Source organism: Nicotiana tomentosiformis, chromosome 4 (genome assembly GCF_000390325.3).
Source record: "Nicotiana tomentosiformis chromosome 4, ASM39032v3, whole genome shotgun sequence".
Taxonomy (NCBI): Eukaryota; Viridiplantae; Streptophyta; class Magnoliopsida; order Solanales; family Solanaceae; genus Nicotiana; species Nicotiana tomentosiformis.
Genome location: NC_090815.1, coordinates 137771692 through 137788626, shown reverse-complemented (window position 1 = coordinate 137788626; position 16935 = coordinate 137771692). Strand labels below are relative to the sequence as shown.

Sequence of the window (16935 nt, the reverse complement as noted above, 5' to 3'; positions counted from 1 at the left end):
CTTTCTTTTGTATATTCCAGCGAGTTTTACATTATTCTCTTTCTCCCACTCCATTTATAGTACTAAAATAGAAAATTCAATCAAAATAAAAGTCTCATTTCTCTCCATTTGTGGTTTCTAGCCTAGATCTGTTTCATTTGTTAGTTCTAATAAGTTTTCTTTTGCTTTTTTCTTTCTTGCACTGATGTTTTCCCATTGTTTCTAGATTCTCTTTGAAGGTTTGTCCATTTTTCCTACTATTTGCGTAATTTCTTGCTAGATCTTTAACATGACTCACACATGGGGCAAGTTCTAGACAACCAAAGATGGAACAGAGTACACTAAAGTCTCACCTTACACAATGCACATGACTCACTTAGGATAGTTCAGAGCTCACACTCGAGTTAAAGTAACTAGCACAGTCATTATAAACTTTCAGCACACAGAAATTAACCACGAGAGCCTAGAGATGAGTCTCAGTGTCAAAAGAAAGCCATACATATTGTCAAGGCATGTAATTATAGAGATCATGAAGAAAGTACTTAGTTCAAATGCTCCAGACCTAAGTCTCGATATAAAATATGTCAAAAGCACAAATTACTCAAGCTTTTTCCTAATTGCATTGTCAGTTCAACCAGAAAACAACATAAAAGAGAAACAAAAAATCTTTTTGTATGTTTCTTTAGACTTTAGTCCCTCAAGAAACTACCTAGGTAATCCATCGTCGGGAAAAGTCCACAATTCTTTACAAAGCTTGAGAAAAATCTACCTAAAACTACCCGGTTCAAGAAACTACATTCTCGGGAAAGAACCGTGGTTTAAAGAAAATCCTGGATTAAGCCACTACAAAAACAACTACTACAATTACAATGGCTATAAGAGTGATCATGCAATTCAAAATATAGCAATTAAGCACATGCCACAAAAATTAAAACCTGACACCCCACCCCACACTTAAGAATGTGCACTGTCCTCAGTTGCACAATATCACAAAAATACAAATAAGTAAGATCATAAGTAGAGTGGGTGTCAGAAACTCCCTCATAATCACTCGGGTAGAGATGAGGACCTAGCGCCATTTTTTTTTTATTTGGAGAATTAACGAGGAAACAGAAAAAATAAAAAAACCGGGGGTCCCGCCAGGACCGTGCGATGCGTGACCTAGACACGCGCCCCTTTACTTGGTTCATCTATTCCCGGTCCCGGTCTTGCGAAACGAGGCACACTTCGTTGTCCCCTTTTCTATTTTTCTTTCTCTTTTGGTCCCGGTCTCGCGAAGCGAGGCACACTTCGCTGTCCCCAACAGTTTTCTCCCCAACATTCTTGGTCTCGATCTCGCGAAGAGAGCTTCGCTTCGCTGCCCCCTGCGTTCTTTGATTTTATGTGACTAAATGACAACTAGATGAAAACAAATAAATTGGGTTTCCTCCCAACAAGCGCTTGATTTAATGTCGCGGCACAAAATATTTACAACATTACAATGGGTTGCCTCCCATGAATGCCTGATTTAACGTCACGGCATGACTCAGCTATCCCTTATCAAGGATCCTTCAAGTACATGGTTGAGATCACTTTATCTTCCTTAACCATGCCTTGATAATGTTTTAGCCTTTGCCCGTTAACTTTGAACTTGCGGGAGCCATCTTCTGATGCAATTTCTATGGATCCGGCGGAATGCATCTCTACCACACGAAATGGTCCCGACCATCTTGACTTCAACTTGCTCGAAAACAACTTCAATTTCGAATTGTATAGCAATACCACATCTCTAGGTTTAAATTTTCGCTCAAGAATATTTTTGTCATGCATCATCTTCATTCTCTCCTTATATAGCCTTGTACTCTCAAATGCATGGTAGCGGAACTCATCAAGCTCGTGCAACTCTGTGAGTCTACGTGTACCCGCTATTTCCATGTCGAGATTCAGTTGCCTTAATGCCCACAAAGCTCTATGCTTCAACTCTACCGGTAAGTGACATGCTTTCCCAAATACAAGTTTATATGGAGACATGCCAATTGGTGTTTTAAAAGCGGTACGATAGGCCCAAAGTACTTCATCTAACTTTCTTGCCCAATCCGTTCTTGTAGCATTCACGGTCTTTATCAACACAATCTTTATTTCTCTATTAAACACTTCCACTTGCCCGCTTATTTGTGGATGATATGGGGTGGCAACCAAGTGTCGAACACCATATTTTTCTAACAACTTTGCGAAAGCTCGGTTGCAAAAGTGAGTGCCTCCATCACTGATTATTGCCCTTGGAGTGCCAAACCGGGTGAATATATTCTTTCTCAAAAAACCAATGACTCCCTTTGCATCATTTGTAGAGAGTGCCACCGCTTCCACCCATTTTGAATCATAGTCCACAGCTACAAGTATATACTTGTTGCCATCTGAGCTGACGAAGGGCCCATGAAATCGATTCCCCATCGTCAAATACTTCGACTTCCTGAATTGGATTCATGGGCATCTCATGTCGGCGATAAATATTCCTGGTCTGTTGACATTCATCACAACCCTTCACCTAGAGGTGTGCATCTTTGAACAATGTCGGCCAATAGAAGCCCGACTCCAACACTTTGGCGGCTGTCCTTAATCCCCGGAAATGGCCATCATATGGGGATGTGTGACAAGCCTGCAAAATAGAAGATTTGTCTGTCTGTGGGATACATCTCTGGATCATGTTATCAACACAAATGCTAAATAGATAAGGCTCATCCCAATAATACGTGCGACAGTCACGAAAGAACTTTTTCTTTTGAATAGAGGAAAAGTCATAGAGGACTGTCACGCCCCAAACTCGTGGAGCGTGATCGACGCTCAACCGAGTGAACCCAGCCGAGCAAGCCTATTAGATTTCCTTCTACCCAACTCATCCGTGAATGGAGATAATACATATTTTCATTAATTAGACAAAAATATGATCGTGTCTGCAATACCAACTTCTTACTGTAAGTTTCATCATTTCTAAAATCTCAAATGGACAAGTAATACAACCACAACATAACATAGTTTGACTTTCCCAACACCAATACACAACCCACACTATGTTCACGGAGCCTCTAATAGATACAAAAGAGTATTATGATAATGCAGGCAACAAAGCCCCGGCTATACCTCAAACACAATACACGAGGAACAAAAGATACATGACCCCGAAATGAAATGGGGCTCACCAAGTCAGCTGGGAAGAGGATGTACTGATATCACTGATCAGTGTCTCTTATTGTGGAACCACCTGCATCCATTGAAGATGTAGCGCCCCCGGCAAAAGGGACATTAGTACATATGGAATAGTACTAGTATGAATGACAAAACACCCTCTCAATAGAATGATATATAATACAAACAAGAATATCATAATATCAACGGAAGCCTTAATCAACATCAAACCTCAATTTAGGGTCAAGACAATGTTCAAATTAATTTCCATATATCACATTGGGAGATTTTTAGTATCGATATTTCATTGTTCACAATACCATTATTCATAATACCAATACCACCGTACTCTTAGCACGGAGTCCGATCACGACCAGATCGACTAGGCTATCTCATTAGAGACATCAACCACAATTACTTTTAGTATCAGTACCACCGTCCTTAACACAGAGTCCGATCACGACCCGATCGGCTAGGCTATTTATTAGGGACATCGACCACAATCATAATATCAATTATAATTTCCAGTACAATCACCACCATGTGTGCGGCATGGTGTCCGATCACGACCCGATCGGCTAGGCTGTCTTATTCGAGACAGCAACCTTTTTATATTAATCATCGCATTTTATATTACTTTCACATCTTTTCATTTCATTAGAACTAATGGCCATAATTATAAGATCATTCTTGGCACGTTGACCGTATTTAGTATTTCATGCTCACCTTTTTACTTTCTAACATCAACATCATCATCATCAACAAAAATAACAACAACAATTCAAATCAAGGCATGTAGTACACATGTGAGCAATTAAGAATCTAAGGCACATAGAGATTCTTCACAAAATTTGGCATAATAGCCTTTGTTTGAATTTAACTTGAAGTCGAATATTTCTAATGCACAACCCATATTTTTAACACATCCTCAATTGATAACATAACATAAATAAAGCATTTGGGATCGTGGGATCCAATTCTAAGAACCACTGGGACTTACATAATTCACATGAATATCGAGGGATCCAATTCTAAGAGAAGAGTTTAGCCAATATACCTCAATTGAGCTTCCTTAAACTCTAAAATATTCCGGAATTGTTAGCAACTTCAATCTATTATAGAAATATAACAAATTGAATCAAAATTAGGAAGATTCTCATGGTTCTAGCTCATTTGAGCAGTTTATCAAATACTAGGTGTGCATTAAGGTTTCAAGGTCCTTTAATGGAGGATTTCATCATCCCACAACCCAATCTTTACCATTTTTAGCTCAACAATCTTCCTACACCCTCTGATAACACATGCATGTAAAATAAACAACTTGCATGCCCAAAATGTATCTTGCTAATTACCCATTTCTAGACAAATTCGAAATTGAGGGTTAGAGTGTAGAATCTTACCTTTAGGATGAAGAGTTTGTGGGTTTTCCTTGTTAATCTTCCAAGATTTGAGCAAGAATTGAAGAATCAATTATTGAGGAACACCTTCGCACTCTAGGGCACTCTATCTCACTCTAAAATGTCAGGTTTTTGCTCAAACATGGCCCAAAATGTGTATTTAACAAAGTAGGGTCAGGTTTAAAAAACCCAAAAAAATGAAGCTCCGGAACAGGTTCTGCGGTCATATATACGGCCGCATAATGGTTAAGCGGTTCACGAAATAACCGCGAAATTGGGGTGTCAAACTGGAAATGAACTGACCCGGTCTGCGGTCACTATGCGGCCCGCAGACCTGTTCTGTGGCCGCATAATGCAACACAGAACGGTTCTGCGGTCGCATAGTGGCCGTGAAATTGACATCCAAATTGTCCAAATTAACTGCCTCACTCTACGGTCCGTAGAGTGATTCTGCGATCGTATAATGGACCGCAGAAACGCATTTCGCTGCCAAATATTTTCCTTTACTTTCCAGTGCATCCTTCAACCCAAAAAGTCCGAGCCGTACAATCCTCAAACACGTAAGCCCAATTCGGCACCACAAAACATTATTTTCTTTTGCAGCTTTTACCGGGCTTTACACTTAAGTACTTCAAAATTTTCCGGGGTGTTACCTTCTCCCCCGCTTAGGATCATTCGTCCTTGAATTAGGGTAAAAATTTGTTATTAGCATCAAATGTGGCCCAATTGTTAATTCATACTCACTAGTAGCTTCAAAATTTGGCTAACTCCCTAAATTTCCAGAAACACATCCTAACAAAATATATAGAATCCAACGATGTAGCATAACACAAAACGACACCAACTGTGGCCTCACAAGCAATATATTACCATAAAGGAACACCTTTAACGCTAATTGTACAAATGATACATAATTCATAGAAATCAACTCTTAGAACTTTCATAGATCACAACTTTATAACTACATGGCTATTCAAACAAATAAGGATACGTTTTCTTCATTTCTCCCTCGGCCTCCCAAGTAGCCTCTTCAACCTGTTGGTTTCTCCATAGCACTTTTACGGATGTAATTTCTTTATTTCTCAACTTTCAGACTTGCATATCCATAATAGAAACTAGAATCTCTTCATAAGTCAATTCCTCATTAATCTCAATAGTCTCAACATGAACAATGAGTGTCGGGTCTCTAATTACTATCTTCAACATAGACACATGAAACACCAAGTGAACCAATGACATTTCCGGTGGTAGCTCAAGCTTGTGTGCCGCCTCACCAATCCTCTGAATAATTCTGTACGGTCCGATATACCTCGGACTCAATTTCCCTTTCTTACCAAATTGCATAACACCTTTCATGGGGGAAAGTTTCAATAATACCCAATCATCTTCTTTGAACTCCAAATCCCTACGACGAACATCCGAATAGGACTTCTGACGACTCTGAGCAGTTTTTAGCCGCCTCTTAATCATTTTAACTTTTTCCATAGCTTGATGTACGAGGTTTGGCCTTATAAACTCTGCTTCCCCAATTTTGAACCACCCAATGGGAGATCTACATCTCTTACCATATAAAGCCTCGAATGGTGCCATCTGAATGCTAGCATGATAAATATTGTTGTATGAAAATTCTATGAGTGGAAAATGATCATCCCAGCTACCTTTGAAGTCTAGAGCACAAGCGCGCAACATATCCTCAAGCGTCTGAATAGTCCGCTCTGCCTGCCCGTCAGTCTGCGGGTGAAAGGCTGTACTAAAATTCACCTGAATACCCAACCCTTGCTGAAATTTCTTCCAAACATTAGCGGTGAATTGTGCTCCCCGATTAGAAATGATGGAAACTGGAGTGCCATGCAACCTGACTATTTCTTTGATATATAACTGAGCATATTATTCCAATGTATCGGTAGCCTTAACCGGTAAAAAGTGGGCTGATTTCGTGAGTCGATTCACAATCACCCAAATTGAGTCAAACTTACGAGGAGTGTGAGGTAATCCTACCACAAAGTCCTTATTAATCATTTCCCACTTTCACGTTGGAATTTCTATGTTTTGCGCCAACCCACCAGGCCGTTGGTGTTCGACCTTCACTTGCTGACAATTTGGACACTTCGCTACAAATTTCGCTAAATTCCTCTTCATATCATTCCACCAGTAGATTTCTTTGAGATCATGATACATCTTCGTAGAACCTGGGTGCACGGAATACCTGGAAGTGTGAGCCTCGGTCACGATTCTTTCCCTGAGATCATCTACATTTGGAATACATAGCCGCCCTTGGTACCTTAGTGTACCATCATCCATGCCAAGGGTAAAATCTATAGTTTTATGTTTTTGAATCCCCTCCTCCAATTGGACCAACGATGGATCGTTGTATTACTTCTCTTTGACTTTCACAACAAGCAATGATTCAGCCTTATTTTGCACAATTACCCCTCCTTCACTAGAGTCCGCAAGACAAACTCCCAAACTAGCCAATCGGTGAACTTCCTTGGCCAATGTCCTTTGATATTCCTCCAAGTGAGCCAAACTACCCATATGTTTTCGGCTAAGAGCATCTTCCACAACATTGGCCTTTCCCGGGTGATACAAGATATTGATGTCGTAATCTTTGAGTAACTCAAGCCATCTCCTCTGCCTCAGATTCAGCTCCTTCTGTTTGAAAATAAATTGAAGGCTCTTATGGTCCGTGAATATATCAACATAGACACCATATAAATAATGATGCTAGATTTTCAATGCAAATACCACCACCGCAAGTTCTAAGTCATGTGTTGGATAATTCTTTTCGTGATTCTTGAGTTGCCTAGAAGCATAAGCTATAACATTGCCATGTTGTATTAATACACACCCAAGCCCAATTCATGAAGCATCATAATATACCACAAACCATTTGCACCCTCTAGTAAGGTCAACACTGGTGTCGTCGTCAATCTTGCTTTCAATTCTTGGAAACTCCTTTCACATGCATCTGACCATTGGAGCTTAACTGCCTTCTGCGTCAATTTAGTCAACGGAGAGGCAAGGGTAGAAAACCCTTCCACAAACTTTCTATAATACCCTGGTAGGCCCAAGAAACTGCGAATCTGAGTTGGCATTGTAGGCATCGACCAATTCTTCACAGCTGCTATCTTTTGAGGATCAACCATAATCTCTTCACTAGAGACTACATGAACCATGAATGTCACAGATGCAAGCCAAAATTCATACTTTGAAGACTTTGCATATAACTTGTGCTTATACAGAGTCTGCAACACTGCCTTGAGATGATACGCATGGTCCTCCCGACTCCGCAAATAAATAAGGATATCGTCAATGAACACTATCACGAAGGAGTCGAGGAAAGGTTTGAATACCCGATTCATAAGATCCATGAAGACTGATGGGGCATTTGTTAGCGCAAAAGACATCACCAAAAATTCGAAGTGCCCATATCGGGTTCTAAAAGCTGTTTTTGGAACATCCTTTCCCTAATCTTCAATTGGTGATACCCGGATCGTAAATCAATTTTGGAGAAGTACTTAGCACCCTGCAATTGGTCAAACAAGCCTTCTATCCTTGGCAGTGGGTACTTATTCTTGATTGTGACCTTGTTAAGCTGACTGTAGTCAATACACATTCTCAGTGATCCATCTTTATTTCTTACAAGAAGGACCGGTGCACCCCAAAGCGATACACTCGGTCGGATAAAACCCTTTTCTAACAAGTTTCTCAATTGTTCCTTTAGCTCCTTCAATTCTGTTAGTGCCATTCTGTAGGGTGGAATAGATATAGGATGCGTGCCTGGCATCACATCAATCCCAAAATCAATCTCCCGGTCTGGTGGAATCCCAAGGAGTTCATCTGGAAAGACTCCTGGAAATTCATTTACAACAGGTACAAACTCAAGTGTAGGTGCCTCAGCATCGGTGTCTGTAACCTAGACCAAATGGTAAATACACCCCTTGTTGATCATTTTCGTGGCCTTAAGGTAAGAAATAAACCTACCCTTCGGCACTACATCATCACCCTTCCATTCAATAACTGGCTCATTTGGAAATTCGAACCTAATAGTTCTGTTTCAGCAATCAAGTTTGGCAAAACATGAATAAAGCCAATCCATCCCCATTATCACATCAAAATCGACCATTCTTAATTCAATAAGATCGCCCACTGTGTCCCGACCACGCAATGTGACAACACAATCCCTATAAACCTGCGCGACCAAAATAGATTCACTAACCAGAGTAGATACAGAGAATGGCTCATGAAGTTATTCCGGTTCTATCCCAAATTCCATGGCAACATAAGGTGTGACATATGACAAAGTATAACATGGATCAATAAGAGCATACACATCATAAGATTGGATAGTCAATATACCTGTGACAACAGCTGGAGAAGCCTCTGAATTCTGGCGACCCCCCATAGCATAGAAACGGTCGGATCCTCTCAAACTTTGTGCTCCACCCTGATCTGCACCATGACCTACGGGTGTTGTAGTGCCTCGAGCTGGAGGAGGTGTTGCAGATGTAGAAGCTGCAGAACTGGCTGGTTGTGCCATGCCCCTTCCCACACCCTGGCAAGACAAACGACAATCCCTCTGAATGTGACCCCTCTATCCGCATCCGTAGCATATGGGTAAGTCCATGTAGCATATTCCTAGGTGAATCTTTCCACATCTAGGGCATGGGGGCCTTCTCTACTATTAGAATCTACCACCATGATGACCCTGCTGATAGGATCCCCTGTTGCCCTAATTGGGCCTGAAACGGCTCCATTATTGCTGCTGATTGTGCCTTGATGGCGGTGCACTAGCCGAAGACTGGGCAAAGACTGTGATGACCCTGACGACCCTCCTCTGAAGGCTAACCTACCGCCACCAGAAGAACCACCAAAGTTGCCCGCACACCGGGCCTTATTACTACCCTCTCACTCCATTCTATTCCTCAATTTGCGAGTCTCTGTTGCTTGAGCGAATGCCATCATTTTTCCATAATTTATATCAGAATTCAAGGCTGCTATAGCGGCCTCATTAATTACCAAGGGACTAAGGCCCTGTACAAATCGGCGCACTCTAGCTTTCACAGTAGGCAACATGTAAATAGCTTACTTGGACAGGCACGTGAATCTCATGTGGTAATCCCATACACTCAGGCTACCTTACCTCAGGTTCTCAAACTCAGCAGCACGGGCTACCTTAGTCTCGGCAGGCAAGAAATGATCAATGAAGGCATCAGCAAACTCTCCCCATCTCGACGGAGGGCTCCCTTCTTCACGGAACTCCTCCCATAATTCGAACCAAGAATATGCCACCTCTATCAGGCGGTAGGAGGCTAATTCAACTGCCTCCGTCTTAGTAGCACGCATAACTTGGAGAGTCTTGTGCATCTCATCAATGAAATCCTGGGGGTCCTCCTCTGGGTTAGTACCCGTGAACACTGGAGGATCCAACTAGAGAAACCTTGTCACCCTGGAACTAGTAGAATTCCCTGGCTGACTGGAAGAAGTGGGTGTAACATTTGATCTCTGGGCCTGGGAAGCCACTATCTGAGCCAACATCTGTATGGCTCCCCTAAGATCAACATCAGAAACACCAGAATCGGAAGCTGGAACTGGAGGTGGAACTGGTATATCAGTTGGAGGGACCATTGCACCCTCAGTAGGTGTAGGGTCAGGTGCGGTCTGATCAGTTGTAGTAGAATCAGAAAGTATAGTAACCGGAGGAATATTCTCACTCCATGGGTTCTCACCCGCATCATCAAATATAGGATCAACTGTCACTCCTGGGGTGACATTGGCTCTTTGCACAGTTCTTTCCTTCTTCTTAGGTGCCATGTACTAAAAATTAAAGTAAAGCATGGGTTAAAGAAGGAACAATCTTACAACCAGCTTTAGCGCACGACCAAGAATATGAAAGAAGGGTATTATTCCTAAATGTCAAAATAACATCCTAATTATAGATATGGTCGACAACACACCGATAAGAAGGACTCTACTAGACACGGCTCCAAGACATCCTAGGACACTTTAAAACCTTAGGCTCTGATACCAAGTTTGTCATGCCCCAAACTCGGGGAGCGCGACCGGCGCTCAACCGAGTGAACCTCCGGACGAGCAAGCCTATTAGATTTCCTTCTACCCAACTCATCCGTGAATGGAGATAATACCAGTTTCATCATTTTTAAAGTCTCAAATGGACAAGTAATACAACCACAACATAACATAGTTTGACTTTCCCAGCACTGATACACAACCCACACTATGTCCATGGAGCCTCTAATAGATACAAAAGAGTACTATGATAATGCCGGCAACAAGGCCCCAACTATACCTCAAACACAATACACGAGGAACAAAAGATACATGACCCCAAAATGAAGTGGGGGTCACCAAGTCAGCTGGGAAGAGGATGTACCACTATCACTGATCAGTGTCTCCTGCTATGGAATCACTTGCATCTATTGAAGATGTAGCGCCCCCGGCAAAAGGGACGTTAGTACATACGGAATAGTACAATTATGAATGACAAAACACCCTCTCAATAGAATGATAAATAATACAAACAAGAATATCATAATATCAACGGAAGCCTTAATCAACATCAAACCTCAATTTAGGGTCAAGTCAATGTTCAAATTAATTTCCATATCTCACATTGGGAGATTTTTAGTATCGATATTTTATTGTTCACAATACCATTATTCACAATACCAATACCACCGTACTCTTAGCACGGAGTCCGATCACGACCTGATCGGCTAGGCTATCTCATTAGAGACATCAACCACAATTACTTTCAGTATCAGTACCACCATCTTTAACACGGAGTTCGATCACGACCCGATCAGCTAGGCAATTTATTATGGACATCGACCATAATCACAATCTCAATTATAATTTCCAGCACAATCACCACCATGTATGCGGCATGGTGTTCGATCACGACCCGATCGGCTAGGCTGTCTTATTCGAGATAGCAACCTTTTTATATCAATCATCACATTTCATATTACTTTCATGTCTTTTCATTTCATTGGAACTAATGGCCATAATTATAAGATCATTCTTGGAACGTTGACCGTATTTAGTATTTCATGCTTACATTTTTACTTTCTAACATCAACATCATCATCATCAACAACAACAACAATAACAATTCAAATCAAGGCATGTAGTACATATGTGAGCAATTAAGAGTCTAAGGCACATAGAGATTCTTCACAAAATTTGGCATAATAGCCTTCGTTTGAATTTAACTTGAAGTCGAACATTTCTAATGCACATCCCATATTTTTAACACATCCTCAACCGATAACATAACATAAATAAAGCATTTGGGATACGTGTTGAACATATATCTTTCAACCCAATCTTACTCGAAATAGCCAATTCTATAATGAACCACTCGGGACTTACATAATTTACATGAATATCGTGGGATCCAATTCTAAGAGAAGCGTTTAGACAACATAACTCAATTGAGTTTCCTTAAACTCTAAAATATTTCCGAATTCTTAGCAACTTCAATATATTGTAGAAATATAACAGATTGAATCAAAATTAGGAAGATTCTCATGGTTCTAGATCATTTGAGCATTTTATCAAACACTAGGTGTGCATTAAGGTTTCAAGGTCCTTTTATGGAGGATTCCATCATCCCACAACCTAATATTTACCATTTTTAGCTCAACAATCTTCATACACCCTTTGATAACACATATATGTAAAATAAACAACTCTCATGCCCAAAAATTATCTTGCTAATTACCCATTTCTAGACAAATTCGAAATTGAGGGTTAGGGTGTAGAATCCTACCTTTAGGATGAAGAACTTGTGAATTTTCCTTATTAATCTTCCAAAATTTGAGCAAGAATTGAAGAATCAATTATTGAGGAACACTTTCTCACTCTAGGGCACTCTATCTCACTCTAAAATGTAAGATGTTTGCTAAAAATGGCTCAAAACGTGTATTTAACGAAGTAGGGCAGCGATTTAAAAACCCAAAAAAAAGAAGCTCTGGAATAGGTTCTTCGGTCGCATATGCGACCGCATAATGGTTATGCGGTCCGCGAAATTGGGGTGTCAAACTGGAAATGAACTGACCCGGTCTACGGTCACTATGCGGCCCGTAGACTTATTATGCGGTCGCATAATGCACCGCAAAACGGTTCTGCGGTCTCATAGTGGCCGCAAAATTAACATCCAAATTGTCCCAATTAACTGCCTCACTCTGCGGCCATTACGCGGTCCTCAGAGTGATTTTGCGGTCGCATAATGGACCGCAGAAACGCATTTCGCTGTGTTTATCCTCAAATACGTAAGCCCAATTCGGCACCATAAAATATTATTTTCTTTTGCAAATTTTATCGGGCTTTACACTTAAGTACTTTAAAATTTTTCGGGGTGTTACAGGGACAATACCACTCGCCAGGTAGTTTGCAATGTCTACATACCATGGCGCTACCTCAAGGCTTGTAGCCAATAATTGTTCATCCGAGAAAGTCTCCATAATTTCTTCCACCTCAACCTTCTTCTCTGCTCCTTCCAGCTTAGACAAGTGATCAGCTACTTGGTTCTTCGTTCCTTTTCGGTCACGGATTTCAAAGTCAAATTCTTGTAGCAGTAGCACTAATCGAATCAGGTGCAAATTTGACTCCTTCTTCTCAATTAGGTACCTGAGAGCAGCATGGTCAGTATAAACAATTACCTTCAAGCCTATCAGGTATGACCTGAATTTGTCACATGCGAACACCACTGTTAGCATCTCCTTCTCGGTCACTGTGTAATTTAGTTTGGAAGCACTCAAGGTTCTACTTGCATAGTAGATTGGATGCATGACTTTATATTTTCGCTGCCCAAGAACTGCTCCCACAGCATAGTCATCTGCATTACACATCAGCTCAAAAGGTTGCTCCCAGTAAGGTGCCACTATGATTGGTGCACTCACCAGCCTCTTTTTCAATTCCTCAAAAGCTACCCTGCAATCATCAGAAAACACAAAGGGGTGATCTTTTTCAAGTAATTTACATAAAGGGTTAGCAATTTTAGAAAAACTTTTATAAACTGCCGGTAGAAGACGGCGTAACCAAGGAAACTTCTTATGGATTTTACGGAAGTGGGTAGGGGTAACTTGTCAATTACATCAACCTTAGCACGGTCCATCTCAATGCCCTTACTTGACACTAGGTGTACCAAGACTATACCTTCCTATACCATGAAATGGTATTTTTCCCAGTTCAATACCAGATTAGTCTCCATACACCACTTCAATACTCTTTTTAAGTTCATAAGGAAGTCATTGAATGAGTTCCCCACCATTGAGAAGTCATCCATGAAAACCTCCATTATGTCATCTACCATATCTATGAAGATGGCCATCATGTACCTTTAGAATGCGGCGGGTGCATTGCATAGGCCAAACGGCATTCTCCGAAAGGCATAGATGCCATACGGACAGGTGAACGACGTTTTTCCTCTATCCTCCGGGGCAATAGAGATCTGGTTATACCCCGAGTATCCATCCAACAAGCAAAAGTGGGACCTCCCCGCCAATCTATGTAACATCTAGTCAATGAATGGCAGTGGGAAATGGTCCTTTCGGGTGGCCTTATTCAACCTTTTGTAATCCATACAAATTCTCCATCATGTGACTATTCTTGTTGAGATCAACTCATTGTTCTCATTTTGCACTACCGTCATTCCAATCTTTTTTGGCACACACTGAACTGGGCTGACCCAGTTGCTATCAGAGATGGGGAAGATGATTCTTGCATCTAACCACTTGATCACTTCTCTCTTCACCACTTCTTTCATGTTAGGGTTCAGCCTTCTTTGATGTTCTCTAGAAGGTTTGTGCCCATCTTCCAGTAGAATTTTATGCATACAAAATGATGGCCCGATACCTTTTATGTCTGCAATGGTCCACCCAATTGCAGTCTTACACTCCTTCAGAACCTGCAAAAGTTGTTCTACCTATACATCTAACAAACCGGATGACATAATAACAGGTAATGTCGAACTAGTCCCTAAGAAAACATACCTGAGGTGAGACGGTAACGGTTTTAGCTCTAACCGTGGTGGCTCTTCAATTGATGGCTTAGCTTAAGGGGTCTTTCTTTCTTCTAAGTGTAAAGGCTCGAATTCGAGTTCTCTTTTCCAGTACCCTTGGCCTTCAAGAGCCAAAACCCACTCCGCCAAGTCCTCACCATCTACCTCTTCTGAGTTCATGAGGCAGGCTGCTAGGGAGTCTTTTACGTTCAGTGCCTCATCTTTCTCCTCCATAATCACATCCACAACTTCAATCAGAGAGCAATTAGCAAACTCACTGGGTCACCGCATAGACTTCTGCACATTGAACATTATTTCTTCATCGTTTAGTCTCATATTTAGCTACCCAGTTTCACAATCAATCAGAGCTCTCCATGTGGCCAAGAATGGCCTCCCCAAAATTATGGGAATTTCTTCATCAACTTGGCAGTCCAGAATGACAAAATCTGCCGAAAACACAAACTTTCCAACCTGCACAAATACATCATCAAGTATACTTAAAGGCCTCTTCATAGTTCGGTCGGCTAGCAGTAGTAACATGGATGTGAGTCTTTCCCTTCCAATGCCTACCAAATCACACAATGCTTTAGCAAAAGCATAACTGCCTATGGTGCACGGAATTATGAAACTCTCTGGGTCAGATTGCTTCTCCGCTATAGGTCTTGTCACAACAGCACTACAAGTCTAAGTCAGTGTCACAGTTGCCAAGTCTTGAAAGTCAAACTTGCGAGACATCAAGTCCTTCATCATTTTTGCATAATCGGGCATCTCCCTCAATGCATCAATCAGTGGAAAGTTCACCTGAATCTTCTTCAACATCTCCATGAATTTCTTATACTGCTCATCCTTATGATAATTGGCCAACCTCTGTGGGAAGGGTGTTGGTTGTCGCTTCTTTCTTGTGACTTGAGTTCGATCCTGCTCGGGCACTTTTTCAGATGCCTTCTCTCGAACTTGCTCAGCCTACTTTGCAACCTATTTTTCCTTGTTTATTTCCTCCTGGGCTGGTTGGATTCTTACTTCTGTTAGCTCAGTTGACTCATCTACCTCAATTGGTACTAGCACGAGTATCTCAGTTGGTCGGCTTTCACGAGCACTTTCTTGCTCTAGATCAAGATCTCTACCATTTCTCAGACTCATAACCATCAGCTACTTCAGGCCTTGCTCTTTCGGGTTAACATGTATGTCTGCAGGTAATGTCTCTTGAGGGCGATTGTTTAAGGCCATGGATATTTGCCCTAGTTGAATCTCAATGCCCTTGATAGCTGAGTCGTGTGATACTACCTTTTCCTGCATCTGGTGGATCTTTTCTTCCATTTTTCCGCTGGACCCAATGAGTTGTTGCGGCATTCCTTTAATTTCAATCAACCTATCATCTTGTCGCACTATATGTTGTTGTTGAGGTTGTTGATAAGCTAGTTGTTGATTCTGCTGATTGTACCCTTGTTGCCTTTGATAAGGCACAGCCTGACCCTGTGGTCGTGCAACTTCAAGATTATTATTATTATTATTGTACTGCTGCTGTGCTGGCCTATATTGTTGATTTTGTTGTCCCCAAGTCTGACCACCTTGTCTATTGGTAGTTCATAGTTCATATTATCTTGGTAGCTTTGATTGTCACTTTCATGTCCACCACTGAACGAACACACATATGGTTGATTAATGCATGGTGTACATAAGCCCTCATTAGTCATTTCAACTACGTGTACCTACTTTTGTCCTGATTCATCAATCTTCTTGGTGAGGATCATCAGAGTTGCCATATTCTCGGCTATGGAGTTGTTTGGGTCCAAAGCTACTGAGTGAACTACAGGGGTGATTGTAGTGTCTCTTGTCATCCTGAGTTTGAGCCATTTTATCTAGCAGAACCTTACATTCTCTAAATGATTTGCTCAAAAATGCTCCATCTGCTGAAGCATCAACATTGGCCTTCAAGCTGTCTGCCAATCCCATGTAGAACCTTTGTCCCAATATCTGATCCGGAATGACATGGTGAGGACACTTAACTAGCATCCCTTTGAATCTCTCCCATGTCTCTTGCAATGTTTCCGCTGGTTTTTGCCTGAAGCTCAAGATCTCATCAACTTTCTTGACAGTCTTAATGGGTGGGTAAAATTTGTTCAAACATTGCTTGACTAATTCCTCCCAAGTAGTGATGGAGTTTATGGGGAGCGAATTTAGCCAAGTTTGAGCCTCTCCTGTCACTGATAATGGAAACAACAATAGCCTTATTGCTTCCGGTGTCACATTTGGTTGCCTTTACGTGACACAAATTGACAAGAAATTTTTTAGATGTTGCTGAGGATCTTCAATGTAAGACCCGGAGAACAGTCCCTTGTTCTGCAGTAGATGTAGCATATTGTTTGTGAT

The 16935-nt window shown here is 41.3% G+C and overlaps 1 protein-coding gene and 1 non-coding gene across 2 annotated transcripts; one reads left to right on the top strand and one right to left on the bottom strand.

Moving 5' to 3' along the window:
- Positions 1–1518: 1518 nt before the first annotated feature.
- LOC104090908 (uncharacterized) lies at positions 1519–2409 on the bottom strand. The gene has a single exon (XM_009596109.2). The coding sequence runs from the start codon at positions 2407–2409 to the stop codon at positions 1519–1521; it is 891 nt and encodes a 296-aa protein (XP_009594404.2).
- A 14140-nt stretch (positions 2410–16549) lies between these two features.
- On the top strand, positions 16550–16656 carry LOC138910728 (small nucleolar RNA R71). Its single transcript, XR_011415870.1, has one exon. It is a non-coding gene; the product is annotated as a small nucleolar RNA R71 (small nucleolar RNA).
- Positions 16657–16935: the final 279 nt, after the last annotated feature.